This window comes from Fusarium odoratissimum, assembly GCF_000260195.1.
Source record: "Fusarium odoratissimum NRRL 54006 unplaced genomic scaffold supercont1.1, whole genome shotgun sequence".
NCBI classification, from domain to species: domain Eukaryota; kingdom Fungi; phylum Ascomycota; class Sordariomycetes; order Hypocreales; family Nectriaceae; genus Fusarium; species Fusarium odoratissimum.
Window position 1 is genome coordinate 3617071 of NW_022158687.1, and position 27059 is coordinate 3644129.

Sequence of the window (27059 nt, forward strand, 5' to 3'; positions counted from 1 at the left end):
GTTCAAGTATTAATTTCTCTATGTATAATGACTTTCTTAGAGAAACTCAATCAATAGAACTCGACGCGCTTTGGGATCTTCACCACGAACCTCAAGGTTTCAAGATCTGACTGTGGAGACTTTCGTGATGCGGCTACGTTCAAGACATTGCTGCTCCAAATCTACTGTATATGAAACAGTTCTATCACTTCAAAGTTCACTGGTTTATGCAAGCCCTAGACTGAATTCCATCCTCCACAGCAAGTTATTAACCCGCTCTGTTAGGACAAGCTAAATATCTAGACATTTGGCGGAGGGACTTTGATTTGAGACTTTTGTCAGCAAGGAAGACCATTAGGATTGACGTCCTTGATCCGCTAGTGCCCACACCTTTAGCGATAAAGCCACGGTTAGAGTTTGAGATTGAGATTTTGCTGAAAACTTCATTTGTTTCACCTGTTAGCGTTGCATATTCAAGGCCATGCTGAACTCAATAACCCTTGCCTCCGGGAATACCTCCCAATGTTTAGATGCATGGCCATCGAACTCAAATATTACTGATGTCGTGTCCTGTATCATCAGTATTGAATGGGGAGATGGAGATACTAAATTCGGTCAAGATTCGGGGGCCTCGGCAAAGAACAAGATGACGGGTGCCATTCAACGCGACTAATTCTTGACTCACATCTGATTGGTCAAGAACGTTTAGATTGTCGATGCTGTTCCCCTGTGCCTCTCGAACATCAACATCCATCAAATGGAGTCGGTGGGGCCTCCCGACTCTGGAATGTCGTGCAGGGCAAAGCAGAGACAGCCACATCTTTCATCTTGCCAAGGTCTTATTTCGTTGCCAAGGTGAGGGCATTCGAGTCGGATGTCATTCTCGATTTTCAACATACCAACAAAAATGACAACGTCCAAATTGGGAGCTCCGTGGTCGATACGAAACCGGAGATTTGTGATATAGCAACGGCTCAGGCCATGTTGCGTTGGTGGAGGGTCCAAGTACCGACGGGAGATGCACAAGGTCAAGAACCTCGGGAATGTCACGGGAGGCTTGCAACAGGACGGGTCACGTGACGAGAAGCCATTGAAACGATGGCGTGTTTACACTCAATGAGACCTTCTAGGATGGAGGACATCATGAATACAGGTGGTGGAGATGCTCTTGTCCTGGACGAGCGAGGAGCTCAAAGACTGAAATCATCATCAAGTCTGCGCATTGACATGATAAAAACAGAAGAGGGAGAAAGGAAAAGCACGGGACCCTGTCAAAGTCAAAAGGTGCGGGTACCCGCCAAGTTCGGAGGTTTGTTGTGGGCTACTGTGCATGTGTGGGTGGAAGCAAGGCGTGCATTCGTGGGTGCTTTTGAGGCAGCGAGTTGGGGCTGTTATGCTGTACATCCAAGAGATCACAGCTCCGTGTCCTGGGGTGACGATGATGAGGTTGTTCGAGTCGCGTCGCCTTCGCGAAACAGTTGAAACCATGATCCTTTAAAAAACGATTGCTAAGCTGGTGGTTCAAAAACCCGGGCATGGGCAGCCGCTGGCCCCGGTTGCATGGTGGGCTGGCTGCTTGGCGACCCCTTTGAACGAGCTAGAGTATTGCCACGTAATGACGAGAGTTCAGACAGGGCTGTGAGTGAGCGAGAGCACCTTTTTTTTTCGATAGACGGGACGGGCCAAACATTCTAGTTACTGTGTTTCTCTGTGCGCAGTCGCTGACAACAGTCTTTGTTTCTGTTACACGAGATGTTGCGAGGGTTTTGAGCAGTTGCACAGCTTATGAACTGCAGTTTGGAGATGACGCTGGCAACCTGGTAAGCAAGCAATGGAACCAAGCCAAGTCGTGAACATGCCCTGCAACCTATAGCCCTGCTTGTCCTCGCAACAGTTGATCAGTGAGTCTGCGAGTGAGTGCGTTTGTCTTTCTCTCTGCCTGCCTGGCGGCTATCGGTGAGTGTAGCGAGTTGTGCATATCATGTCACGCAGAGACAGTTGGATGGATGGATGCTCAGAATGGACTAGATGACATTGGGTGTGGCATCCTTGCAGCTTGTCCGTGGTGGCATCTGCCCGTCCGGAGCTGTGGGAGCCAGGCGTGCGGCGTGCAAGGCAAGCCGGTGTTTATGGTGGGGCCAGTTGATTGTGAGCTTGTCTTGAACCATCCATTCGCCTCCCCAGACTGGTTCGACGGAAGGTTGAGTTGAGTTGAGTTGAGGTGGTGGAGGTGGTGGCGGATATCGTTGAGGGGCTTTTGCTCCATTGCTTCGTCGTTCTTCCCAGGTAAAAGACTGGGTAGCAACAACGAGCTGCCTCTACCGAATCGTGACATCGCGAGTCCAGAGACCATGAGGCCAAATTGGACTCGGATTCTCTAGCCCATTGTGACATTGCGACCTCGAATTGGAGTGAGTACCGCAGGGGTGAAAGGGATGGGCGGGGGACAGAACCTGACACATGTTTAAGTAGAGGTACACTGATCAAGTCGAGTCTTGAAGCTTGGGTCTTGAACCTCCATGACCCTACCCCTGTCGTGGCCGATCTGCATCCGTCCGTCTCAGATTTTTGGGAGGAAAGGCGAAATGCATCAGCCCAAGCCCTGAAGCATGGCATGGCATTCAACGCGGGCTAGCCGTGACTAAGGCAGCCGACGTCATATGATTGGGCAAGGATTCAAGAAGCCTCATGCACAAACTGGGGGGGAATCATTGACGGAACACCATCACACTCGCGGCGGCAGGGGCGTAATCTAATTGATGACGAGCGATAACAGAGTTGCTTGGCTGGTTTTCTGCTGATAGAGGCAGAGCAGGCAGCAAATGAACGAAGGGGAAGAGACGAAGCAATCTTTTCCTGGCTATGACCCGTCGGTTGCCCCTCGTTCTCAGTCACTCTCGAGTGTCATCATCCAACAAGGGCATGATCTTCGAAACCTTGCCATTCTCGTGGACGGACGCTTCTGTTGAAGACGAACCTAACGATGATGGAATGACCAACAACTGAACAGACCAAGCCAGGGCAGGCCAGGGATATCTACCGTTGTCTTCAATGTGGCACGGTCATGGCTAGAGGCAGGGGGTGCGTGCTGTTATTTCAGTCATCAATCATCTTGGAGGTTACATTTCACCATCAATATCCGCCATGGCCCAAACGGGTTCAAGGACCTTCAAATGCTCACAGCGAACCCCTGCTTGTCCGAGCATTCAAGGTCCACAATCCGCAGGTCCACGACCCCTGCTCAGCGAATCGATTGGCTGCCACTCCACCATCTTCAAAGTACCGATACTTTTAGCAGCGCGCCGGACATGGGTGTCACTGTTTTTCTCCTCTAAAAAAGAGAAAGGCTTGTTGGAGAGTTCACTTCTGTCTGTTTTTCCATCCTTCGACCTGGCGTTCGCTAGCGCCTGTCCCATTTCAAGCCCGCCGTTCAGTGGGTTAGCTCCCTTGCACCCAAAAGCATCTCGGTAATACGTGAGTTCAGTGTGTACCACTTGGACGTTTTGTGCTTTTTGGTCGTCATCCCGCTATTTGACGAGAGCAGATGCCACGAGCAGTCTTGTCCGATCACGCTGTTTACCGTTGCACAGCTTATCAGTCTCCCTGGTCTGTATCACATCACTGGAAGCTTTGGGGCTATTCGTGGATCGAACGAATGGATTGGATGGTTCTGTACCTGCAAACTCCCCCCCAGTCAGCCCCGTGCCTAGCTCCCCGTAAAGGCCCCGTAGCTCCAGTGCGAGCAATGTCGCTTTATCCTTGGCGTTTTAAGGGTACCTCGACAAGGTATCCGTACCCTTCCAGCCCATCCAATGCATCAATGAATCCTTGCAGCACCCCAACTAATTCGAGCTAGCAGAAACGGGGAGAGAGCCACAGGCAGAACGACCTGATCCTGTGCTAGCTTGGTTGTGCCTGTTAGGGACCTTGCACAAGAGCAGAAGCATTGATTGAATCTCGGGCTGGGCTGGGACGGGAGTGACCTAAGGTACAGCACAGTACAGGGGCGGTAGAGGTAGAGGAGGGAGGTACGTACCCACTCATCACCGCCCCGACTGGAACCTTGAATTTCATCTTTCTTTTGCATCTTCACTTACCTTTCCTCGGACAAACCCCATAAACAACATCGAATAATCCAGCCTCTCCTTCGAGAATAGGTTGGCTTCCCGGGACCCTGCTGACTGCTGTCTTGAATTACGATTCACATCGTCAACTGCGACCCGTCAGCGACTCTGCGCCTTTTGCGGCGCTCTCTGGGACTATGGTCGTTAAGGAATTCCTCGACTCGGATAGAGTCAACTTTCTTGTTTGGAGGTTCGTCACTACTTCGCGTCCTCGACTCGCAATCACCGCGCCTAGTCGCCTTCTCGGCATCACCTTTTCCCCCTACCGCTGGACCTTTTTGCTGACCATGAATTTCTGCGCGCCTACAGATTTCTTCTTGAAGGCAGTATGTATTACGTCTGCGCGCTCACGGCGCCACAGCTAATCTAACCACACTCGCCCACAGATTATCGAGAGACTGCTGCCAAATTTCAAAAGGAGTGGCACGTCAAGCAACCTCACAGGGAATTCGCCTTTGCGCCCCACGTCAAGAGCCATGCATTGGTTTCAGTGATTAATCGTGGCCTTGTTTACCACGCGCTTGAGCGTGAGCATTTACGGAAACTGGTAAGTAATCTTTTTGGGGAATCATTGCAATCTATCGAGAGTTTCGGCGCTGCGCCTGTTCCCCCACCCATTAAGGCGAGGTGGGCTGTATTCATGACAAGGCCAAATTTCCAAAACGGTCAGAGGCTGACAAAATTCACCATATGCAGCTGCCTCAGGATGCAGCAGCGGAAGCAGCCGACTCGCTGCAGATGGGCATTTTTGGACCTCTGGACGCGCATCCACAAGGAAGAATTGAGGCAGACGAAGAGGAAGATGCGGAAGGAGAGGAAATTATCGAAGAGGAGGTTACGAGGAAACGTGCCCCTCAGCAATTATCGAATGTGTCGCCAGCAAAACGACAACGGTTAAGCAATGGGTTGGAGAATGGCGCCGATGCACCGGCTGCAGTAACGGTGCCAGCATCAGCACCAACGGCAACAACAGCAACAGGAACAGGAACGGATTCCACCACAGCAGCACCGGCACCAGTAACGACACCTATGGAAATTGACAACCAGCCTGATAACCATGCATATCCTTCACCTCTCGAGGGTGAGCAAGCGCCAGAGCCAATTGTGCGGACTGACGGCCCTGAACAGGGAACCCAGGTAGACAAGGTCGAGGAGCTGGCTCCCGAGACGACCTTTATCCGTTTGGTATATGACGGCCAGAATCAAATTCAGGGAAACCGAGGCGCTACGCCATCACCTTCCTCGCCCTCTGGGCAAGACAATGCTCCCATCCTTTTGCGATGCGAGTGGAACCCAAGAGATCCGTCCATCCTCGCAGCTGGTGGCACCGATGCGCTAGCCCGTGTTTGGACAGTCCCTCGCGCGGGCCCCATCGAGCCGGGCCAAGATCACGTGTCACTTCAAGGTCACTCCCTTATCGATCGTGATGTGCCCCGCGATACCATAACGACGGCCATGTCGTGGACCAGCGATGGCGCTGCAATTGCAGTAGCCACAGACTCGAGGAACCATGCCTCGATCAATGTGTGGTCCGCTGAAGGCGCACATCTGCAGTCAATGGAATTATCAGAGCCTCCAATCATCAAGATGCTATGGAACCCTAACAACACAGCTCTACTAGCCATTTCCCCGGACAAGGGTGGTACTCTTATTACCGTTCACTACCCGCCCGCTGGAAACTCTCTGTCATATGTCCTCCCGGACCACAATATTGATGCTACACCTTTCGATGCAGCGTGGACTGGAGAAGCAGAATTCTTGCTATGTGGTGGCGACCTAATGCTATGCCTCCAATGCACAGAAACAACGATAGTGCAGGCCAGAAAATTTGAGACCAAGGACGACGATCTATTTTCCCAGGTCCTTTTCGACGGACGTTCGCGACTGGCCGCTACGTCCAGCGACAAGGGCACACTTGACGTAAGAATTTACTCCAGAGTAACATATTGAAAAGAGATGCTAACTGTGGTATAGCTGTGGGATGAGAGTGGTCAGCGAAGGTCCATATCTGCGCACCAAGGCACCATTACTGCGATGCAATGGCAGCCTCTGCCCGAAAACCAATCTGGACCTGACGACGAGCGTTTAATTGCGACTGGAGGAGACGACTGTGCAATTCTTATCTGGAATGCTCGAATGCCCGAAAGCAAGCCCAAGTGCTTCTTGACCATGGATTCACCAATTATGAGGCTCGCTTTCACGCCAGACGGTGCATTTATCGCGGGCGCGACATCAACTCAGATCTTGATTTGGAAAGTTGGAAGCTACGCTGTGCCGCGAGCAAGCTGGAGTCGACCGGTGCATCCAGGCTGGCTCAGCCCCAAGGCCAGTGCCGAGACGGACGAAGAAGATGAGCACTGCTTGTGCTGGGATGCTGATGGCCATAAATTGGCCTATGGCTCCAATAGCAGGGTGAGTCAGGGGATGGTACCATATGTTCAGTTGCACTCTGCTAACACTTGAAAAGCTTGCCATCATCAACTTCCGAAGATGACGACTACACCAAAAAGGATAACGTTTGCAACATTAATAGGATCTAGATGTGCGAGGAGGCAGTACGGAAGCCCTCATGCCAATTCGCTACAAGAAAAGGCGGCTTGTTCAGGCACGTCTTAGGAAGACAGTCGAATGGACTGTGATGCGAAATGGGTATGGTTGGAAGCCCTTAATGTCTATTCCCGCTTGGACATGGTTGAAGCAACCATTTGTACGAAACTGCGAACTCGCGAAAGCTCTCTCTTGTATAACACGACGACGAACTACGGCTGGCTGGCCACGAGGGTGAAAACTGAACTCTCTGATTGGCACATACACAACACTATCTGGGCACCTCTCTACGCACGAACTCTTTGTTGAATGAAGGAACATGGATAGAGGTTATAGGAGTACAAACGACATTGCTTTCATCGCATTACCTTTGTTTTCTTTTCTTTGTCTTTTCTAGGATCCAGGGGTTCTGAGGGCGGGCTGGTTTACCACGGGAGGTGAAGGCATACGAAGGGCAAGCAAAGTACTGGGGATGCGGTCTGATCTGAGATTTGGGTTCTTGGGGAGCATCATACCCAGTCTTGACGGTGTTATTGTTTTTAGGGGGGGCTTCTGCGTTATTTGTACGATTATATACCATCTGGGGTGATGAAACGGCGCAGAAAAACACAAGAGGCTTGTTTTTACATATAAGGAGTTGAGATTGGTTCTAGCCAAACCGACGATGTCAGTAAAGCAATAGTTTCAAAGAAAATAACTAACATTATGACGTATCGCCGCCAACTACCCAGAGTGAAAATGGGGGCTCGAATGGGAGGGAAGAGGCGCAGTAACATATTGGGTCAACAAGGTGACCTACATAACTTGCAGTTTGTTGGCTCGATACCGAGATGAAAAGTAATGGTGTAAAGACGGACGGAAGAGATGCACTCGAGACTTTACAGTGATAGGGTATATATACGAGGGGCCATAGCGTCGGGACACATTCAGGTTTCTAGACCTTGCCTGATCAAAGCCAATCGGATCTGAAGAGTGTAGAATTCTCAGCTGTAGAGTTGTTGAGGCTCAGCACGACAGGGAATCTCACCTGTAGTCGTCTATATCAGGTAGCCGAGGATCTCATGGCCCCCCTCTCCCCGTCTCTTCTGGCGTAGTCATTTGTGACAGAAGGTCGTGATTGGAGGTTGCATTGCAGACTGAGACACCACGCACTGTTTGCCTTGCATGTCTCAGCCTCAGCTGCAGATCGGAAGAGTATATAATGCATTATCATGGATGTGAGAGAACAGGTCATTGTGTGTGTGTGTGTGTGTGTGCGCGCGTGTGTTGTTTTTTTGAGGCGTTTGACTTTGGTATTTGGCAATTGTTGCGTTATCTTGACAGGACTGTGAAGTGTTATGGAAAGGTTATAGAACAGGTAGGCGTATACATGTCGTAATGATTCTCTATCATGTGAGATGGCGTCTCTCTCATCTTAGACCACGGCATCACCGAGTCACTCACTCACTGTGAGTTGGTGCTTTCTATCGTCGATGGATGGTCTAGCCCCCCAAAATATTCCGTCCCCACAAAGTTTGGTTCGTTCGCCTGATTTTCCATTTCCCTTCGGGGCCATGTGCATTTGTATGTTCCCTGCATTAGCTCTGTATTTGCATTTCTCTTTTGTTTCCTCCTCTCTCTCTCTCTTTACTTTCGAGGTTTTATGTAAGTGACGTGAGCCCCGCTTCCAATGGAGGGGTTGGTTCCTTTTTTCAAGGTCAGGCCCTGTCTCTCGCTTGTTGTCACTGGGAGTTTATTAGTTGAGCTGTATTGGATGTGAATGAATCTGAATGACTCGGGAAGTCATCAATCACTTTTTGTTTCTGCCTTTGTCTCATTATTTATAACGAGAAGCTGTTTATCGTCTCTGAACCACCTTCATCTTAAAACCTCAAACATACATCTTGAGCACTATTCTCAAAGAAGCCAACAAACTCTTATCAACTCTCTTCCTCCTACCACCAACCTCCACCAAAAATCATCCATAACACAATGTCTTCATCAACACAACACCATCAACCAAATCGCTCGTCAGGATGGACCGAAGAAATGCGCGACAGGCAAGCCCGCGGGAAAAACCCATACAGCGAAGAAAGCGACGTGAGCGATGGCGAACCAAGGCGTCTTGGACCGCGGTATCGTTCTTCGGCTTCACGATCTTTCAGCGCCGACGCTGATTCCTACAGTCCCGTTTTTGAAACACACGTAGAGAGAGAACGGAGAGGAGAGGCTATGTATATTCTGGATAACCATGCGGCTCTCATGGCACATGCGCAAGCGACCGGCGATGTATGTATCATCACCATATTAATATTGAAAATACTAGTCGTGCTAAACCATCGTGTACAGAGCATCGCTGGTCAACGCCTTCGATTTATGCGCCAATTATGTGGCTTCGAAGATAAGCACGACGACACCAGCACGGCGAGGAGTAAACAGAGTCGCCGAGTTAGTGATAAAATCTCTCGATAGTACAGAGTTCTCGTCACGGGAAGGGAGAAGACGGCCCTTGGTGAGATACGGATCTTTTAGCAAACCATCACAAGCCTTTTATAATGAATCACGACTTTCAAGTAATAGAATTGAATGAACCTGTATTTGCTTATCCATGCAGCTGTAGTAAATGTTTACTGTTAGTAACCGCCATCTGGTTCAAAACTCTGGTGCAAGGAGATGAAATCAAATAAATACTGGCATTTTGCCTCTTCTAATTGTCGTTATAGTCTTGTGCTGCTAATATCTAACATCGACGTGTATGCGTGTACCGCTGTGTATGTGAATGTGTCTGTTCCTTATGCGTTTGTCCACCAACTACCTGTCCCATAAGTACTTCTCCAGGTCCGCCGTCTTGTATGTCCTGATTCGCTTATCAACAAGTTGAAAACAATGTCAAGATGCATGTGCGGAAGTCCAAATCCATTCCGTACAAAAAAGACTACAAGAAAGCGATACAATGCTCAAACCAATGTGCCCAGAAAGAAAACGCCGGCAAATGCTGTATCGGACATGTAAAATCCGCCCCTTTGTATCAAAAAGAAGAAAAAAAAGTCTAAGCATATCTCATACTGCGCGTCCTCTGTTGCTGCCAGCCATTGTTGTTATCAATTGGGGCGTACATATAGGGGCCTTGTTGGTTTGGAACGGGGCCCCGAGGATATCCTGGCCACGCGCCCATGGCTGGTTGTTTGGCTGCCCTGCGGCGAGCTATGCGTCGCTTAATACAGCTGAAGCAGCAGCAAGAGATGGACAAGAGGAGGAGTGCAGCAAGAACGCAACCCACGGGGATGGCAATATTCTTGTTGTTCTTGAACCAGTTCTCAATCTCCTTCCACGTCGAAGCGCCCTCGCAGCTACCATTCTGACATCGGCCGCCGCCGCCGCAAGGTGTACCATCGAGGAAGTTTTGGTTTCGTTGCGTACAGAAGCCGTCGCCTGATGCCTGGCAAGACAAAAGACAGCTGTTGGTACAAGCCTTCACACTGGAGGATGTCGTATTTTGATAGTTTGCTCGGCACTGCTCATCTCGCGATGTACACTGACCAGATGCGCACTGGAGGCTATCACCACAGTCTGTGCCATCGTCGCTGTGTTTGTCCTTGGGGCATGTCGCGCTGCTTCCTGTGCACTTCTCCTCGGGATCACAAGGGCCTGTGCTCGATCGACAAACAGTACCTGAAGATGCGAACTTGCATTTATCCGTGCAGCACTCTTCGTTCGAGTTATCGCACTCAGCCTGGCCCTTGAATTTGCAAGTCTTTGCATCACAGCAAGGATTATCGCCACAGCTGGCCTCACCGCCGCAGTCGCAATCTTCGCCTTCTTCGACGATTCCATTACCGCACTGCTGGCCCGAGATGGTCTTGACGTTTCTGTTATCAGTGAGACATTCCGTGTTAACATTACGCCTGAAACCTGAGCAGATGTTTCCAATGGTGCAGGGAGAGAATTCACTGATTCCCTCCCTTGAAGATGGGTTCATGATGAAGTCACCCTGAGCATCACACGAACTCTTGCTCAAGGGGCAGCACGACTGCGCATCGGACGAGACTGGGCAAGTCTGAGAAGTGCAATCATGGACGGCACCGAAAGTATGCCCTGTCTCGTGAGCAAATACCTGCCATTCTGCCGAAGTCTTGACCACCACATTGGCTCCAGCAACTGTCTCGTTACGACCTCCAGTGTTGGAGTTGGCTGAGGCACCGGGGCGGCAGAGCTGACCCAGCCATGCAAGGCCAACAGCAGAGTCGGTGTTGCAAGTGCTCAGAAGAGTCCAGTAGGCGTTGCTGTCCTCATTCTGACCGCGCCAGGCGGAAAACAAGTTAAGGCGATCGGACAAGTCGACGCTGTTGGAACACTTCTGGTTCCAAGGAGCTGTATCCGATGGGCTTCCGGGGCACGATCCGTCACTGATGGTGAGGTTCTGGATACCCAGCGTAATGTTGAAGCTCTTTTCGTAAACTTCGGAGGCATCATTGACCATCCTTATGACATTCTTCCTCAAAGCTTCAGTAGAGTTAAATGTGGAAGTGTATCCACAGTCAGTTGCGATTCCTAGAAGGGCAACCCTTCTGCTAGTTGGACAGCCGTTCACAGAACCAATTGTAGACTCAAGGTCAACACTCGAACCGTCGTTCCCTGTGCCTGTGTCGATAGATTGGCGACCGAAAAGGGATTTGGTGTTTGCCGCGCCAAATGTGTCAAAGTCTTGGAGCTCATGAAACTTGCTGTTGAAACTCAATGTGTCAGAGTCACAGAGTGCAGCCGAAGCCCCACGCCTCTTGAGCTCAGTAGGGTTAAAAGACATGATATCCGAGTCCCGCCAGACAACCATAACATCATCCCGAGCCTCTGATGCTGACAGAATAGGGTCATCTTCATGTCGAACTTGCTGGTAGTTGGTGCCGGTATGGATATGGTGATGGTTGCCGTCGATCCGCAGAGTGCCCTCAAAAACAGGTTCCTTTCCATCGCGATGCATCGTTATCCTTGCCCAGCCAGCATTTGTCCAACCTTCCCGTCCGACTCGCTGAATAAACACATGTCCCTTGAATACTTTTTCGTCCTCCCGGTTCACTGTCTCGACAGATCGCACGGCACCGTCGGCGCCAATGTGAGTAATAGCGAAGTTCTCGTGCAGAATGTCGTGGTTCGGTTCAAGCTTGAGGCGGATCTTTTGTTGTCCATTGTGTAGTGAGAATAGGAGATCAAAGTGCGAGTCGGCGCGTATACGGTGTGATGGTGTGTTGATTACAGGCTCATCGATGAAAGATATATAGCTAACGGCGTTGCGCTTAACTGAGCTCGCTATTCCGAGGATGTTAGAAGACTGCCCCGGACTATGAGGCATATTTCGAGTGTTGAACATACCTAGTGAGGTTTCAAAGAACAAAGCCACACCCGCAATAGCGGTCGCAATCGACCACAATGATACCATGGTGTTTATCGGACCTCGAACGGTCCTGGGAGAGAAATGGCGACGCGCCGATTGAGAGAGATATCACTGCAAGGCCATACAGTAACACAGAAGAAACAGTCGAGTTGAGGGGAACGGAGGTTGTAAGATGAGAAGTAATCAAGGTGAGACGAAGATCGTCAGACGGAGCGGCCGAAAATAGAGTCGGAAGTATGACGGAACTTATTGGGAACGTCAAAGGAGAATGTGGAGAAAGAAGTCAGGGTCCAAGTATCTCGAGGTAGAACAAGAAGGATAGATACACAAGGAGGAGGAGGAGGAGGAGAGGAGGAGAAGAAGAAAAGATTTCGAAACGGTTAATCGTGTAGCATGATCAGCATGAGATCTGAATAATACAGTAAATGGAACTAAGGTACGGGATGGATATTTCAGCTCACTCCAGTCCGATTGTAGGGAGTTGGAAAGGCAAAACAGAGTGTGGCGGAGGGTGCTTAGAGCCTGTTGGCTGTTAGGTCAGGTTAGATCCTTCCAACGCCGTTGGCTTTTACCTCTCACGCCAAGGGATCCAAGGTTCCCGAGGGCTGGGGTGTGGATGCTGGAGGGACAACCAAGTCTCTTGGCCAGCGAATCACGAGCCAAAGGCCGCGCGGTTCTCCCACTGCATAGCCTCCCTAGCAACAAGCGTCACGCTTGTCAGCCATTTCTAGACTAGCAACTGTCAACTTTGCCGTGAATCTCATCTCAGAGTTGTTATGAAACTCAGTGTTAACGGATGTTGACAGATCCATCTTCGAGGCTTGGCAACAGAAATCGATAACCCTTGTATTCAGCATACAGATCAACTCCGATTAATAGCGCAGTCCATCTGATTACAGGCGGCCTCCCAAAGCCTCACCGGTGCATCCGACCGAGGTCAATATGTCTCGCCCTCGTATCTTTTCATCCAACCATTTACAATCCTAGACTAGACTAATCTTCCCCGCTGCTAGTCATTTACATCTTCAAGTTTCTTGGCATTGACGAGTTTGATATTTATCGGACATAAAAGGTGTTGATGACAGACTTTATTACCCAGATAAACGATAGACTCTGCTGCCACGTTGTTGCTACTTTATCGGGCTGTCCCAAGATTTCTTATCAAACGCCGTGGCTGAAAAGGCTTGTTTTACAACGATGTCACGATGTCATCGGGAACTCATTTAAATCATTGCTCTTTAAATACCTTAGGTATACGAGCCAAAGAATCAAGTCGGCCCCTCAACTTTACGCAGCCTCCAGTCAGCGGGAAATAAAAATTACCTACTCTCAAACTATCCCACCCTTGCAACTCACACACCAACAGCCCCCAAAAACGATGACGACTTCATCACCCTTGGCACTCCAGTGGGACCATCTATTGGCGCCTTTGGCTCGTGGAGCTGGTTGATATCTCTGCAACTGTGAAAACCGTTCAAGTCCTTTCTCGTTCTAGACCTCCCGTGGTCCCACGCGACGGCCCAGAAATACTGAAGCTTAAATCTTGGAACGTCGTTAAAAATTATCATGACCGTTTGCTCTTTATCATCCCACTTGATATCCCACTTCAGAGCGAGCTGTGTCCACGCGTCCTTTGGAAGCTGGCGTAATAGGCTGTTTTTCTCTATCCAAATCTCCTCCAAGTCAAACTTAACAAAAGGAAACACCTAGCCATTCGAAGACAGATTCGTGCAGAACCTTGTTTTGACATCAATCACTTGTTGTGGTTCTTTGACACCACTACCCTGCACCACGGACATCATTGATGTCTTAACCAATGTTTCATTATTGGACTTTCTTTTTGCCTTGCTAGCTTAAAAAACATGTGAGAAAAATTAGACCGCAATGCTCATAAATCAACCTCATAAAAATGGTTCTTAAGCCATCAAGATCCTCTTCCAGGTCGTGGCTGAATCCCAACATCAACCCCAAACACCGAGCGGAAATCTGATTCCAGGCCGCTTCCGTTGTCGGCAAACTATTCCTTTCCCGCTTGCCTTGTATCCATGGTATATAACTCCACTAGATAATATGCATCATGTCTTTATAACCCTTTTTGTCACTGACCTCACTTGCGCTTGGCATCGTGAACAGCCTTGATAATCTTCTCAACAACAGAAGGATCAGAAAGCTGTGTGTTATGTTAGCTACAAATGCCACTTGAGGTAATTGAAGGAGCTGGCTTACAGTAGTAATGTCTCCGAGCTGGTCCTCCTCACCAGCAACAATCTTCCTCAATACTCGTCGCATAATCTTGCCACTTCGTGTCTTGGGCATGTCAGGCACGACGTACACCGCCTTGGGAGCAGCGAAAGGACCAATGCTCTTGCGCACTTGGACAATAAGCTCCTTGCGCAGAGCATCACTTGATTCAACGCCCTCTTTGAGATCAACAAAGGCATTCACAGCTTGGCCAGTAAGCTCATCAGCGATACCGACGACAGCTGCGTCAGCAACAGAGTGGTGCTCCAACAGAGCAGCCTCGATCTCAGCAGTGGACAATCGGTGGCCGCTGACATTGACGACGTCGTCAACGCGACCCCGAATCCAGTAGAAGCCCTCGTGATCTCTAGCAGCTCCGTCTCCAGTGAAGTAATAACCCTTGTAGACATCAAGGTAAGTCTCTCTGTACCGGTTATGGGCTCCCCAGACGGTGCGAGCCATGCTAGGCCAGGACTGCTTAAAGGTCAGTACACCCTCGACGTCGTTTCCGTGAATCTCTTCGCCGGAAACAGGATCGATGAGAGCGGGCTCAACCCCAAAGAAGGGCAAAGAACAACTGCCTGGCTTGGTTGGTGTAATTCCAGCCAAGGGCGTGAGAACATGAGAACCAGACTCGGTTTGCCAGTAAGTCTATGATCAATGTTAGCGGTGGCCACCAAACCGATGCCTATGAAAAACTTACATCAACAATGTGGCACTCCTCCTTTCCAATAACCTCGAAATACCACTTCCAGATCTCGGCGGCGATAGGTTCGCCGACCGAGCCCAGTACGCGAAGGTGAGCGAACTTGCCACGAACATGCTCGTCACCGGCACGCTTCAGCAGTCTCAAAGCAGTGGGGGCAACGTAGAACTGAGTAACGTTGTGTCTCTCGATGATGTCCCAGTATCGCGAAAAGTTGGGGTAGGCAGGTGTACCCTCGAATACAACTGTGGATACACCGAGCATAAGAGGAGCATAAACGACATAGGTGTGACCGGTAATCCAGCCGACATCACCACCACAGAAGTATCTATCGCCCTCGTGGATGTCAAAGACATACTTGCCGGTCATAGCAGCGCCGAGGAGGTACCCGGCGGTTGTATGCAGGACACCCTTAGGCTTGCCAGTGGAGCCGGAGGTATAAAGGAGGAATAGAGGGTCCTCGGAAGCGACAGGCTCGGGAGGGAAGTAGTTGGGCCACTTTTCAACCTCCTCATGCCACCAGAAGTCACGGCCGCTGGTCCAGGGAATTTCTGAGCCAGTACGCTTGTAGACAAGGACGTTCTCAACAGCAGGGCACTGCTTGAGAGCGTCATCAACAATCTTCTTCGTGCCAATCAACTTGCCACCTCGCTTGCCTTCATCAGTTGTGATGACAACCTTGCAGCCGGCGTCGACAACACGGTCGCGGAGAGAGTCGGAAGAGAAACCAGCAAAGATAACGGAGTGCACGGCACCAATACGGACACAGGCCATGAGAGCGATGATGGCCTCGGGAATCATGGGAAGGTAGATAGCAACGGTATCGCCCTTGCGGACACCCATCTGCTTGAGAACCCAGGCAGTACGAGAGACCTCTCGGAGGAGCTCTCCGTAGGTGACATTGCGACCCTCGGTGGGCTCGTCGGCCTCATAAATGATGGCAACACGATCGGGGTCCTTAAAAGCATGACGGTCGACACAGTTGTATGAGGCATTCAGGCGGCCCTCGTTGAAGTAGGAGACATCAGCATTGAGAAGAGAACCACTTCGGGTGGTCTGGAAGTCGCGGTCCCAGGAGATGAGCTCGCGTGCGCGCTCAGCCCAGAACTTCTCGGGTTGAGTGATGGATTCCTTGTAAAGTCGCTTGTATTCTTCGAGGTCTATGAGAGTGGGTCAGCTCATGTTGAGGCTCCGGTGCGGAAGCCGGGATCACTTACTGGCAAGGTGGGGCCGGTGGGGATGCTCTGCCGGGTTGCAAGGTTAGTATGAGCCAGGTAAACGGAGCACGATGGAGTCAAGAATAAGCAAAGAACCACACAGCAGGGTCTAGCGGGAGACACTACGGCGAGTAATTTCGCCTCAATAGAAAACAAAGGGGCGCAATTGACATACTAGCAAACATGCGCTGAGGAGGGTCTAAGCTGAAAGTTAGCGATGCAGCTCCAACGACAGGTAAAGTTGGTTGCGCAAACTTACGGTAGGTATCAACGAGATGAGCCTCAGCGACTACAGGAGCCTTTGTCTCTTGAGCGGGAGCGGGAGCCTCCTCAGCTCTCAATGAGACAGTTTCGGTGGCTGCAGGAGCTGGAACGGGAGAAGCGACGGCAGCTGGGATGGCACTCTTGGGGAGAGACTCGGGAGCCGAAGTCCTGAGCTCCTGGGGCATTTGGGGTTGCTCGACGGCGGTTGCCATTGTGTCTGTCGCTGGGGGTTGATTTCAAAATAGTTTTTTTTTTCGTTGAGCGTTGCGCCTGCAGGTGCGACGTTGATGGCGGGGTAGCGTGACCGTGTAGCTTGTCAGAACTGCTTGTACTTGCAGGACTTACAGCTTTCGGTGTTGCTGTTCTATGGAGATACAGAGATCGCGCAGTTGAGTTGTAGGTACCTGAATTGGAGGAGAGGTTGGAGAAGACAATGAAGAGTAAAGTAGAGAGGAAGTGTTTAGTTGGATTTAGAGTAGGGGGAGGAGCTGGAGAAATAGTTGAGACGGATCCAAAGGTTTGATGAGGTCCGGCTTGCGGGGGGAGCTTTCTTTATGGCAAATGGGTCTCTCATCATTGGAAGGCCCGGCCGGCCGTTGTGACTTGTCACTGGTACCTGCACCAACTGGGATCAGTCTCAGTGGTGTTGGCACCAAACCCGAGCTGCGGCCGGCGAACCGGGGGGGTCTTGCCGTGATCCTTTCCCCCGAGCCACCTCAAGTCCCGAATAACCAGTAGCGAGTTAGCGACTCACATCCGCTGGTAATTCTGTAATAGTGCATACAACCTGAAAGTTTGATAGTCGTTATTGATCGTCACCAAAGATTCACACTTGAATTCTCGGCATTCAGAGTGGCCAATATCCTAAGCACGGCATCTGCCCGTCAGCAATATGAGCCTTGGAAATAAGATGCGACTTGACGTCGGCATTACACAAATGCCAATGTGATATACATACAAGAACTTGTGGACTGTGGCCGCTACATTTGATACTCTTTTGCCGCGCCATGTATCCTATTATCCTCTCGGCCATTTATCCATATCAGACCGCATCGGTTCTAGCCCGAAGCCCTACGCCCGAGAAAGAATGCATTATTGGTTTCACTAGCTTTTCTGCTTTTGTCTTCCTTATAACACGATGGCCTGAATGCTACCATCTGCTTTATTACCACGCTGTCTGGCCTATGCTGGTTTTTCTTGTCATTTTCTACTGAAACACAGCGCAGAGAAAGTTCACTTCGACTTGGTTGAATGATACATGCCGTAATTACGTAGCACTGCCCCCGATAATTAAGGATGGTCGTATCTTCTTCAGGCTTCCACTGGACGTTACCTAGGTAGGCAGCCATAATCATTGACATGTCGCACTCTGTTGTTAGTGATGAATTAAATTAAGAGAAATATACTTGAGATAATAGGTAATGAGATACTAGAGTTTCTACTAGCATTGGTACCTTCTCAGCTCTCATTGCTGGAGGCTCATGCTGCATAGTAACATGACTTCGAATTTGATATCATCGACGATGCATTGGCATATCCACCTATCAAGAATTGGCATCATAAAATCCCTGTACTAGCTAGCTTGCCGAACTATCTGCGGCAGCCGGATAGACAAATGCTTCAAGGTCAACAGAAGATTATTTCTTAAACAGAACCGGTGATGTCAGCCAGCAGACAGACAGCCAAAGCATGCACAATTAGGTGTGTCATCACCGCCAGTGTAACATCCCGGCTACTATGATTGAGATATTACAGAACATTACTCAGGAAGTATGATTGAACAGCCTTGGGAAGAGATGCATCCACCTCAGGGAGCAAGAAAACTTCAGACCTTAAGTTTAGATGTCAAAACTAATTAGTCTAAAGGTTAGTTAAGCCTCACCTAAGTTTACCTAAGTCTTTTTGTCATTTAGGATTGAGTTCCTGAAGTTTTCTTGCCTCTCCTTGATCCAAAATGACGGAGCCGCTATGGGGCCGCACACAGAAGAGTACTGATAGCCAAAACGTGTTATGTGATTGATCGTAGTCACGAAGGAGGTGGAGTTTTGGGAGGCCGGCAATCTAGTGGAACCCGGTTAAGGCGTTGCATTTCGCGAATGCAGGACAACACTGACCCTGTCTGTCGACAGCGAGCCGAGATCGCTACCACGATGAGTGCCCTGTTCGGAGGGTTCAGTGCTCTGGCTCCCAACTGGCGACACTTCCAGCAGTAATGTCTGCAACAGGATATACGGCGTGTTTCCTTATCTACTGGCTGTGCTCTTATTGCCGTTTCGAGGCAATCGGTTTTAATGGGCTTCAATTTGACCCCACATTGTTGCAGCGTGGCAGCTGCAGATGCCCCTCACACGCCCCCCGCATTCGGGGTCAAGATTTGTACAACTTGATTGGCCTATCTTAGCCTCCGACTTCGCCCCTTCATGGCTAAACATTCAGGGTCTAATTCCCTGTGAGTTCCCTCAACAAAGTTGAGTTTGTTAGGACATTTCCGTTGTCCCTCTGCGGGTCTTTGTAGAGAATACTGTATGTACTCTATACTTCCCTCTTTTGGAGAATGTGTTTTTTTACATATTTCTGATGCAGCACCTTTGGTACGGTATTGGAGATTGTGTACCAAAGTGACTCGAACATATATAACACAAATTTGGAGACGAGGACATTGTTCTACGTGCTACTGCATTTACCAACATGTGTACAACATGTGTCTCAAAGATCACTAATTTCATAGATTCTGTAACGAAAAATAAAGGCTAAAGCGATTCTCCGTGTCGCCGCTAGCTTCCCGCAAGATCGCCCATCATGATGACCGTCCCCAATTGGTATCCTCGTGTCAATCTTTCAAGTCAATCCCTGTCCCCATGTTGATCTGTGCCCCAACGGTCGGTTCGACGTGCATCTCATAGCCGAAGCCACTGAACCCCCAAGATTGTGGCTTCACCCGTAATTCCAGCCACGCTTTAGATCTAGAATGTTGCCGGCTGGCCGTATCTTCGGGACTCGACCGAGATATTGTCATAAAGTGATGCAATCAACGAATGGAACTTGTCCGTTTGCCATGACCGCCTTTCCTTTCCTATGCGGTATCCTGAACTTGCACTCGTTGGAAAGACAGTTCACGCACACACTACGGAGGTCAGATCTGGCTCCTCCTCTCATCCAGCCGGTCTTCCCCATGAGTTCCCGCGGTTATTCTCAGTGGTGAATGCGCCATCACACGGTAAACTTTTGTTTTTCACTAAAGTTACTGAAGAGGATACCGATTACTCCCATATTCGCAATAAACTAGCTGGCTTAAGTTTTACAGATCTCTTCTCATCCTGGCCGCTAAAGAAGCTGAAATAAAAGATATAATAACTTACCAAACAGGCATCTCTATATAAGACCAACAACGGACTTAGCATGGTAAGTTTGTCAGTATCAGTGATGCTCTCCAACTTGTAGGAAATACCATATAGCCAATAATACTCCTTCCATTTCTCCATGCGTTCTAGCCAGGCACACGGTATCTAAACAAGGTTCCGTTTCCCCATCGTCATCCCCCGCTTCATCATGACCCTCCGTATCGGGTCCGGGGCTCCACGGTATGTTTCTATAGTAAGGTATTTCAAGTTTGACGTTTAACGAGACCCGTGTGTACTCTTTAGAGCCAATATCTCTTGTCCAGTCACTTCACAATATGACCATGATTCTCCTTTACCAGCTTATATCATGCAGTAGATTACAAGAGTTATGACTGGTAGTGAGATAGAGTGAAGCATCGACACACACGTACCGTCGAGTTCCGTAGATTTTGCTACATCAACCTTCCTAAACGCCGAATATCCTCTAGTATAATTACATATCCATACTCATCAAATACATCTCGACAATTCTCATGAACTTCGCCACGAAAGCTTCCAGATGGAATATAACCTTGGTTCCGGTCTTGATACGATGCTCATAGAAAGCCGCCCACTGAATAACCTCGCCCTTCAATCCATCGTCAATGAGGGCAATCAGCTTGAACGCCAAGGTCTTGAGGATAGTAGTGGGGGGGATGCAGTGTGTCAAGAGGTCGTAAAGCTTTGACCGCACCTGCAGGATCCTGGCTGGCGAGTGTTCTTCCAGGATCTCCTTTGCGATCTGGCCGATAAGGGCTTCCCAATCTGCCGGTGGGATGACTGTGCTATCAGTGACTTTCTCACTATCAATTAGGTTAGCTTTTACTTCACGCCATCAACTTCGTTAGGGGAAACGTACTTTTGTGCATGGACGGCTTCGTACATCAAGAGAGCTCGTCGAAGGTTTCGTCCACTCTCCTCCGCTATTCGCTTGTGAAGACCCTCCACAACGGGCCAGCCCTCTTTCTTCGCCGATACGGCTAGCACATCACATATTTCCTCGTGCGTTGGGGCCGCTACTCTGACCAGTAGAGTTCTTGAGCGAATCGGAGCAATAATATTGGCAGTCGAATTCGCCAAGAGGATTAGTCGTAGGTTGGGCGAGTACTTTTCCATCGTTCGTCGCAGAGCTGCTTGTGCATCTCTCGTCAGGTGGTCCGCTTCGTTGATGACCACGACTTTGAACTTTTGTTTCGCTGATTGATCCACCTGTTGCGTTTGTGCAACCTCTTTAAGAAGGTCCTGAACAACAACTCTGTCGTAGTTTCCAACGTCGGATGGTGTGATTTCGAGATGATAGACGGAGGCGACAATGTTGAACTCGAGCTTTCGATTGCTAGTCGTCTGGAATACTCGAGCATCGATTTTGATCTTCTCCACACCTGGTCCATAGAGCTCCTTCAGCGTAGCGACGATTCGGGTTTTCTTTCCAGCACCTGAAGGTCCGTACACAAGTAGGTGAGGAAAGTCACCGCTCTGGGCCTGAAAGTGATACTAGTCAACAATGCTGCTCATCCAGGCCAGGCTTATTGACTTACAAGAGAGCGAAGACGATCTGACAACTCATTATGGTATGTGAGGGTCTCAAGAGACCGAGGTCGGTGCTTGTCAACAATAAGTGCCATCGTGGAAGCTGCTTGGTCTGGAGATGAGAATTGTGTCGAGACAGCTTTTTGGGGAATGGTGGAAGACGCGTTGTCGCGTAAAGTGGCAGAGTGGATGATGTCTTGAAAATGAAGTGGACCGTGCACAGCATCCAAGTGTGACCGACATCCGTTCAGCAGGCAACGAGCGATAGGATAGGTATTACACGAATTAAAATTGTTTCGACAAGGAAAAGCATTGATGGTCGCCAAGAAAATATGAACTTTATCGGCGGTTCTATGCTGTTGTAAGACTATTGAATATAAATCTCATTTTGTTTATTTCCAGAATTAGTAGATCCAGAATTTGGTATTCATACAAGTTACAACAACAGATCTGCACCTCTATAATGTACATGGCATTGTCTCATCAGTCTAAATCTCTAGGGGTTGCGGGAAGCTTCAGAAGTGCTCCCGACCAGAGTCTCAGTTGTAGGCGACGAAGCCTCCAGCAGTTCAACGGGAGCAATGTGTCGTCGAGGTCTTTTCAACTCTTCTAGAGTCACGCCGTCCAACTTGGTGATTCCAACCATGGGAGGCTCTCCCTTCTTGACGAATTCCCATTGACCTGAGATTGTGATTAGTTGTGCTCAATAAATAAGGTTGTAAGATATTCACCAGGCAGCTTGTTACCAGCCAAACGGAAAGCATCTCTCACAACTTGCTCGTGAAGTCGTCCTCGGATTTCGAACAGAATCTGGCTAACAGCCATTCGGGTTGCCCAGTGATCGAAGGAACCTTTACCCTTACCCATACGCATCTGTAAAGCCATAAGCCGATGTTCCACCCAAGTCCGGGAAGGCCATCCTTACATCGTTACCGCTGACATATACACCGACGTTACAGTTCTTTCGCTTGTACAATCGGTATTTTTGACCTCGAAGTCGCACTTTAATGGTGTCCTCGGCCATCTTCAATTGCTTGGCGCTGATTCTTCGGTGGTGATCCGTCATTCGCAGACCATAGTCGCCCCAAATCACTGTCGTACCCTTGGTCGAACCACCTGTAGCCACACGAGGTCGTCCCTTTGCCATCTTCTTCTTTCGGTTCAGGTTTGGCTCAAGCCAGTTGCCCAACATTGAGGGGGTCGTCGAAAAGGCTCGGACATTTTGAGGTCGTCGAATCGCATCAAGGGTCTTCGAAGATTGCCGAAGAGGGGCGTGAAGTTGTCGCAGAGGCGAAGAGGCACATAACCTCAATCCCTGGAAGGCATTGAGCAATGCCGATGTGTTAGCGATCTTCATGGCGGCGACCGGAGTTGACTTGAAGCTGCCTCGAACAACGGAGCTCCAGAAAATCTTCCCGATGCCGAAGGTGGGCTGATATTGAGGCCTAAATTTCAAGGCTCACAACCTAGAACCACTTTAGCTCGCAGTCACGGACCTCGCGTCAGCTTCGCGTTTGATAGGAGCTACCGTGCACGTCACTAAACTCCGACTTCTAGGCTGCTCCTTGATTGCCTGGGATTCACGTTACCAATCCTCACCCAGGCAACATTGGCGCATGCCATTAAAAAGGTCGATGCACTTCTTCAATCACAAGTAAAACAAGAAGAGAAAAAAGCGAGATCGCCAAAAATGCCTTCTGATATCCGGTCTTTCTTTGGACCCAAGGGTGGTGGCGCCCCAAAACCTGCCCCAAGAAGACCTGAGGAGCTGGCCAAGAGCAAGCGCACAAGTAAGCCAAACGATACTACTCTTGGACTTACAACGGTACTAATATAAGTTCAGAGGGAAGAAAGGTCGTTGAAGATAGCGACGATGACGAAGATGAAGCAGTAGAGTAAGTTGTTTTCCTTCCACTTGTTATTACAACCAAGCTGATCCCAAGCAGAGTGCAAAAGCCTACCACTAAACCCGCACCAAAGAGAAAATCCAAGTTTGTCTTTGACTTCTGTCTTGTAAATTGCCCTCTGATTGACTTTTTACAGGGAGGAGGAAACTAAGGGCGTGGCTATTTCTGCTGATGATTACTTCGCTTCCGCAAAGAACAGCAAGCCTACAAGTTCAGCAACACCCAAAAAGCCTGCTGCAAAGCCTGATATTCCCGTTCGATCAAGTCCCCGAGGAAAACCTACTGCTTCGAAGCCCGCAGCACCAGCGAAGAATGGCAAAGCCCCTGCCACACGAAAATCAACAACCTCTTACTCACGCCACAATGCCGATCAGGATTCTGATGCTTACATGGATGACGGAGACGAAGACGACGAAGATATCTTTGCAGCCGATGCCAAGGGTGGAAGTAAGCGCAAGAATGACGACTACGAGGAGGACGAATCCGAGGATGAGGAACTTCCTAAGCCAAAGCGAATAGCGACCCGAGGCCGCCCATCCGCCGTCAAGAAGGAAGAGAAGGAAGAAGAAGTCAAGCCTGCAGCAAAAGGCAGAAAGCGAAAATCTTTATCCGAAGACTCAGAAGAGTCTGAAGAAGAGGCTCCACGCAAGAAAGCGGCTACAGCCAAACCTAAAGCTGCAGCCAAACCTCGGGCTCCAAGAAAGAAGAATGACGAGCCTGAAGATGATGAGATCAAGGATATTCTCGACAGTGTTGCTACCGTTCGTGCCCCTACACCACCGCCCAAAGATGCCAATGCCAAGTTTGATTGGCGAAAGAACGCATTCGGAGGCGGTAATGCATCTGCTCAGCCAGCTGCAGGTGCAGCTGACCTTCCTGAAGGTGCGGATGAATGCTTGACTGGTCTTAGTTTTGTCTTCACGGGTGTTTTGCAGACCATCAGTCGTGATGAGGGGCAAGCTCTTGTCAAGAGGTATGGTGGTAAAGTTGTCGGTCAGCCAAGCAGCAAGACAAGCTTTGTGGTTTTGGGAGAAGACGCTGGGCCAAGTAAGCTGGCAAAGATTAAGTCTATCGGAATCAAGACAATTGACGAGAACGGACTTTTCGAACTGATCCGCAAACTTCCTGCATTTGGAGGTGGCGGCAAAGGGGCCCAGAAGGCCCAGGAGAAGAAAAAGGCCGAAGAAGACAAAGTCAAGAAACAAGTTGCAGAGATGGAGGCCGAAGAGAAGGCTCGAAAGGCAGAGGTTGCGAAGGCCGCCAAAAAAGCGGCCGCTGCTGGAGGCCCTCCTGTGAAGGCTGCTGCGGCACCCCCCGTTCAGTTACTGACTTCAAAGTATGCGCCCACACAGCTCGGTCATATTTGTGGCAATAAGGCCCAAGTCGAAAAGATCCAAAACTGGCTCAGAAACTGGCCAAAACACAAGAAATACAACTTTCAAAGAAGAGGTGCTGACGGGATGGGTGGCGAGCGCGCCATCATCATCTCTGGACCCCCTGGAATCGGCAAGACAACGGCTGCTCACCTAGCTGCGAAGCTGGAGGGATATGACGTTTTGGAGAGCAACGCAAGTGATACTCGAAGCAAGAAGCTCGTCGAAAACGGAGTGAGCGATGTGATGAACAATACGTCGCTTCTCGGGTACTTTGCTGGCGATGGCAAAGATGTGGATGCAACCAAGAAGAAGATTGTTCTCATCATGGATGAGGTTGACGGTATGTCTGCGGGCGATCGAGGCGGTGTCGGTGCATTGGCAAAGTTCTGCAAAAAGACACAGGTTCCCCTGATACTCATCTGTAACGAGCGAAGACTGCCCAAGATGAAGCCTTTCGACCATGTAGCTTTCGACATCCGATTCAATCGCCCAACGGTGGACCAAGTTCGATCTCGCGTCATGACTATTTGCCATAGAGAAGGGCTCAAGCTTCCTCCTTCTGTGGTAGATGCTCTCATCGAGGGAAGCAACAAAGATATTCGACAGATCATCAATATGATTTCCACGGCGAAACTAGACCAGACAAGTATGGACTTCGACCAGAGCAAGGCCATGTCTAAGGCTTGGGAAAAGCACGTCATCCTTAAACCATGGGACATCTGTCAAAAGATGCTGGCAGGTGGATTGTTCACCCCCGCAAGCAAATCAACACTCAATGACAAGATTGAGCTCTATTTCAACGACCACGAGTTCAGCTATCTTATGATACAAGAGAACTATCTCCGAACAAAACCTATGGCCTTGAATGGAAAGGGGTATAACCAACGCGAGCTCAAGCTCAAAGCTCTCGAACTGTTCGATAATGCAGCAGAGAGCATCAGCGACGGAGACCTTGTCGATCGCATGATTCACGGACCTCAGCAACATTGGAGCTTGATGCCCACACATGCTGTGTTTAGTACGGTCCGCCCCGCCAGCTTTATAGCAGGCCAGCTCATGGGCTCCAACTTCACGTCGTGGTTGGGCAACAATAGCAAGTACGGAAGGTTGGGCAGATCGATTCGAGAGGTTCACTCTCACATGCGCCTCAGGTCTTCTGGCGATCATAACGAGATTCGCCAGCAGTACCTTCCTATCCTTTGGACGCAGCTTGTAGATCGTCTACAAAAGCAGGGCAACGAGGCAGTGCCAGAGGTCATTGATCTGATGGACAGTTACTACTTGACTCGTGAAGATTTCGATGCTGTTCAGGAACTCGGTGTCGGACCGATGGACGAGGAACACGTCAAGATTGAGACCAAGACCAAAGCTGCTTTCACCCGAACGTAGGTTGACCATTTACCCATGCTCCGACATGCAACTAACGAGCTCTCTAGATACAATGCAATGAGCCACCCAGTTCCCTTCATGAAGGCCAGCAATGTCGTCGCTCCCAAGGCTCAACCCAAGGAGGTTCCTGATCTTGAGGAAGCTGTCGAAGATGATGATGCCGAGGCAGTCGAGGCACCCGAAGTCGACGAAGAAGATGACGAAATCGATTTTAAGAAGGACAAGTATATCAAAAAACCGAAAGCCAAGAAGGTCACCAAGAAGGCGACCAAGGCTGCTGCCGACGACGAAGAAGAAGACGAGGACAAACCTAAGCGAGGGCGACCCAAGGCCAAGGCTACCAGTGCCAAGGCTAAGGGGAAGAAGTAAATGACGGCCGAGTTTTTGCGTGGCATTAGTGTAACAGATAATGTTCGGATGTGGTTCATTGTAAGTAAGCTAGAGGCATATCACACCCAGTTGGTGTTTAGTATGGAGGCGAGATCGGGAAAACGGAGTCAACGGTAACGAGCCAGCCCTCGTTGTATTATAGATTTCTAGTAATAACTGAGAAATAGGATTCAGACACTCTGATAAAGAGTAGCCATACTTTGATCTCTGGATAGACTCTGTAGTCTCAGGAATTTGATCAAACAAAGTTACTGCCAGCTGCAGTGTCCCAAGCAACACTGCATTGTAGATGAGCATTATCGCATGATCAACTGAAAATTTCCAGTGCTTGTGTGAATACAGGAGATTCTGTAGGAAGATCGGCCCTGTTGCCACTGGCAGTGGCACTGAAGCTGCCAGCCGCCAGTGCGAACCGCCCATGACCCTATTCCCACTTGGCTTACCAGTTGCTGCCGGCTGCCAGGGACAACAGCAGTGGCAGCTAGAATGATTCATGCTCATTGTTTCTAAACAAGGGCTTCCCGCTCCATCATATATATCTTCTGTTCCCTCCGTCTGTTTTCTGCTCTTCTCTTCATCACACTCAACTTCTTCACCCTCACTCAATACCATAACATCATCTCAACATCCTAACATCAACA

At 49.6% G+C, this 27059-nt stretch overlaps 10 protein-coding genes across 25 annotated transcripts; 5 read left to right on the forward strand and 5 right to left on the reverse strand.

Annotated features, from left to right (window-relative positions):
• Positions 1-29: 29 nt before the first annotated feature.
• FOIG_01267 (uncharacterized protein) lies at positions 30-2802 on the reverse strand. Its single transcript, XM_031198032.1, has one exon. The coding sequence runs from the start codon at positions 2593-2595 to the stop codon at positions 2107-2109; it is 489 nt and encodes a 162-aa protein (XP_031073799.1). The 5' UTR covers positions 2596-2802; the 3' UTR covers positions 30-2106.
• On the forward strand, positions 777-1637 carry FOIG_01268 (uncharacterized protein). Its single transcript, XM_031198033.1, has one exon. It carries the CDS (start codon positions 1078-1080, stop codon positions 1459-1461), a length of 384 nt encoding a protein of 127 aa, XP_031073800.1. The 5' UTR covers positions 777-1077; the 3' UTR covers positions 1462-1637.
• A 629-nt stretch (positions 2803-3431) lies between the features above and the next one.
• Positions 3432-7524, forward strand: FOIG_01269 (uncharacterized protein). 13 transcript variants are annotated; one of them, XM_031198035.1, is made up of 7 exons: positions 3432-3765; positions 3839-4293; positions 4413-4429; positions 4490-4650; positions 4800-6023; positions 6078-6515; positions 6571-7524. In XM_031198035.1, the coding sequence occupies exons 2-7, from the start codon at positions 4241-4243 to the stop codon at positions 6595-6597; spliced, it is 1920 nt and encodes a 639-aa protein (XP_031073802.1). In that variant the 5' UTR covers positions 3432-3765; positions 3839-4240; the 3' UTR covers positions 6598-7524. The 13 variants fall into 13 exon arrangements, with proteins under 13 accessions (XP_031073802.1, XP_031073803.1, XP_031073801.1 ...); XM_031198039.1 differs by having other exon boundaries at positions 3836-4293; positions 6571-7371; XM_031198034.1 differs by having other exon boundaries at positions 6078-7524.
• A 388-nt stretch (positions 7525-7912) lies between these two features.
• On the forward strand, positions 7913-9293 carry FOIG_01270 (uncharacterized protein). Its single transcript, XM_031198047.1, has 2 exons — positions 7913-8918; positions 8979-9293. The coding sequence occupies exons 1-2, from the start codon at positions 8622-8624 to the stop codon at positions 9099-9101; spliced, it is 420 nt and encodes a 139-aa protein (XP_031073814.1). The 5' UTR covers positions 7913-8621; the 3' UTR covers positions 9102-9293.
• FOIG_01271 (uncharacterized protein) lies at positions 9200-12571 on the reverse strand. Its single transcript, XM_031198048.1, has 2 exons — positions 11997-12571; positions 9200-11933 (listed from the first exon to the last, which is right to left on the reverse strand). The coding sequence occupies exons 1-2, from the start codon at positions 12061-12063 to the stop codon at positions 9679-9681; spliced, it is 2322 nt and encodes a 773-aa protein (XP_031073815.1). The 5' UTR covers positions 12064-12571; the 3' UTR covers positions 9200-9678.
• A 341-nt stretch (positions 12572-12912) lies between these two features.
• Positions 12913-13592, forward strand: FOIG_01272 (uncharacterized protein). The gene has a single exon (XM_031198049.1). It carries the CDS (start codon positions 13097-13099, stop codon positions 13466-13468), a length of 372 nt encoding a protein of 123 aa, XP_031073816.1. The 5' UTR covers positions 12913-13096; the 3' UTR covers positions 13469-13592.
• FOIG_01273 (acetyl-coenzyme A synthetase) lies at positions 13101-17028 on the reverse strand. Of its 2 annotated transcripts, XM_031198050.1 has the most exons (6): positions 16442-17028; positions 16358-16381; positions 16183-16209; positions 14963-16125; positions 14245-14910; positions 13101-14188 (listed from the first exon to the last, which is right to left on the reverse strand). In XM_031198050.1, exons 1-6 carry the CDS (start codon positions 16656-16658, stop codon positions 14126-14128), a joined length of 2160 nt encoding a protein of 719 aa, XP_031073817.1. In that variant the 5' UTR covers positions 16659-17028; the 3' UTR covers positions 13101-14125. The 2 variants fall into 2 exon arrangements, with proteins under 2 accessions (XP_031073817.1, XP_031073818.1); XM_031198051.1 differs by having other exon boundaries at positions 16183-16381.
• Positions 17029-20060: 3032 nt separating this feature from the next.
• On the reverse strand, positions 20061-21544 carry FOIG_01274 (replication factor C subunit 5). The gene is made up of 3 exons (XM_031198052.1): positions 21365-21544; positions 20686-21308; positions 20061-20629 (listed from the first exon to the last, which is right to left on the reverse strand). The coding sequence occupies exons 1-3, from the start codon at positions 21449-21451 to the stop codon at positions 20281-20283; spliced, it is 1059 nt and encodes a 352-aa protein (XP_031073819.1). The 5' UTR covers positions 21452-21544; the 3' UTR covers positions 20061-20280.
• Positions 21545-21672: 128 nt separating this feature from the next.
• Positions 21673-22774, reverse strand: FOIG_01275 (uncharacterized protein). The gene is made up of 3 exons (XM_031198053.1): positions 22282-22774; positions 22088-22229; positions 21673-22037 (listed from the first exon to the last, which is right to left on the reverse strand). The coding sequence occupies exons 1-3, from the start codon at positions 22711-22713 to the stop codon at positions 21853-21855; spliced, it is 759 nt and encodes a 252-aa protein (XP_031073820.1). The 5' UTR covers positions 22714-22774; the 3' UTR covers positions 21673-21852.
• A 91-nt stretch (positions 22775-22865) lies between these two features.
• On the forward strand, positions 22866-26754 carry FOIG_01276 (replication factor C subunit 1). Of its 3 annotated transcripts, XM_031198055.1 has the most exons (6): positions 22866-23146; positions 23200-23251; positions 23303-23347; positions 23400-26024; positions 26076-26531; positions 26586-26754. In XM_031198055.1, the coding sequence occupies exons 1-5, from the start codon at positions 23047-23049 to the stop codon at positions 26395-26397; spliced, it is 3144 nt and encodes a 1047-aa protein (XP_031073822.1). In that variant the 5' UTR covers positions 22866-23046; the 3' UTR covers positions 26398-26531; positions 26586-26754. The 3 variants fall into 3 exon arrangements, with proteins under 3 accessions (XP_031073822.1, XP_031073821.1, XP_031073823.1); XM_031198054.1 differs by having other exon boundaries at positions 26076-26754; XM_031198056.1 differs by having other exon boundaries at positions 23303-26024; positions 26076-26754.
• The last annotated feature ends 305 nt before the right edge of the window (positions 26755-27059 follow it).

Coding starts and splice junctions, on each gene's coding strand:
- FOIG_01272 (XM_031198049.1), top strand. CDS start 13,097: ATGACAGACTTTATTACCCAGATAAACGATAGACTCTGCTGCCACGTT.
- FOIG_01271 (XM_031198048.1), bottom strand. CDS start 12,063: ATGGTATCATTGTGGTCGATTGCGACCGCTATTGCGGGTGTGGCTTTG. Junction 11,934..11,996: donor GTTCTTTGAAACCTCACTAG/GTATGTTCAACA, acceptor TCCTCGGAATAG/CGAGCTCAGTTAAGCGCAAC.
- FOIG_01270 (XM_031198047.1), top strand. CDS start 8,622: ATGTCTTCATCAACACAACACCATCAACCAAATCGCTCGTCAGGATGG. Junction 8,919..8,978: donor ATGCGCAAGCGACCGGCGAT/GTATGTATCATC, acceptor CATCGTGTACAG/AGCATCGCTGGTCAACGCCT.
- FOIG_01275 (XM_031198053.1), bottom strand. CDS start 22,713: ATGAAGATCGCTAACACATCGGCATTGCTCAATGCCTTCCAGGGATTG. Junction 22,230..22,281: donor TATATGTCAGCGGTAACGAT/GTAAGGATGGCC, acceptor ATGGCTTTACAG/ATGCGTATGGGTAAGGGTAA. Junction 22,038..22,087: donor GGCTGGTAACAAGCTGCCTG/GTGAATATCTTA, acceptor TCACAATCTCAG/GTCAATGGGAATTCGTCAAG.
- FOIG_01269 (XM_031198034.1), top strand. CDS start 4,241: ATGGTCGTTAAGGAATTCCTCGACTCGGATAGAGTCAACTTTCTTGTT. Junction 4,651..4,799: donor GTGAGCATTTACGGAAACTG/GTAAGTAATCTT, acceptor CACCATATGCAG/CTGCCTCAGGATGCAGCAGC. Junction 6,024..6,077: donor GCGACAAGGGCACACTTGAC/GTAAGAATTTAC, acceptor ACTGTGGTATAG/CTGTGGGATGAGAGTGGTCA.
- FOIG_01276 (XM_031198054.1), top strand. CDS start 23,047: ATGCCTTCTGATATCCGGTCTTTCTTTGGACCCAAGGGTGGTGGCGCC. Junction 23,147..23,199: donor GGCCAAGAGCAAGCGCACAA/GTAAGCCAAACG, acceptor ATATAAGTTCAG/AGGGAAGAAAGGTCGTTGAA. Junction 23,348..23,399: donor GCACCAAAGAGAAAATCCAA/GTTTGTCTTTGA, acceptor GACTTTTTACAG/GGAGGAGGAAACTAAGGGCG.
- FOIG_01267 (XM_031198032.1), bottom strand. CDS start 2,595: ATGCCATGCTTCAGGGCTTGGGCTGATGCATTTCGCCTTTCCTCCCAA.
- FOIG_01274 (XM_031198052.1), bottom strand. CDS start 21,451: ATGGCACTTATTGTTGACAAGCACCGACCTCGGTCTCTTGAGACCCTC. Junction 21,309..21,364: donor CAGATCGTCTTCGCTCTCTT/GTAAGTCAATAA, acceptor TATCACTTTCAG/GCCCAGAGCGGTGACTTTCC. Junction 20,630..20,685: donor GAAGCCGTCCATGCACAAAA/GTACGTTTCCCC, acceptor CCTAATTGATAG/TGAGAAAGTCACTGATAGCA.
- FOIG_01268 (XM_031198033.1), top strand. CDS start 1,078: ATGGCGTGTTTACACTCAATGAGACCTTCTAGGATGGAGGACATCATG.
- FOIG_01273 (XM_031198050.1), bottom strand. CDS start 16,658: ATGGCAACCGCCGTCGAGCAACCCCAAATGCCCCAGGAGCTCAGGACT. Junction 16,210..16,357: donor TCCTCAGCGCATGTTTGCTA/GTATGTCAATTG, acceptor GCAACCCGGCAG/AGCATCCCCACCGGCCCCAC. Junction 14,911..14,962: donor AGGAGTGCCACATTGTTGAT/GTAAGTTTTTCA, acceptor CATTGATCATAG/ACTTACTGGCAAACCGAGTC.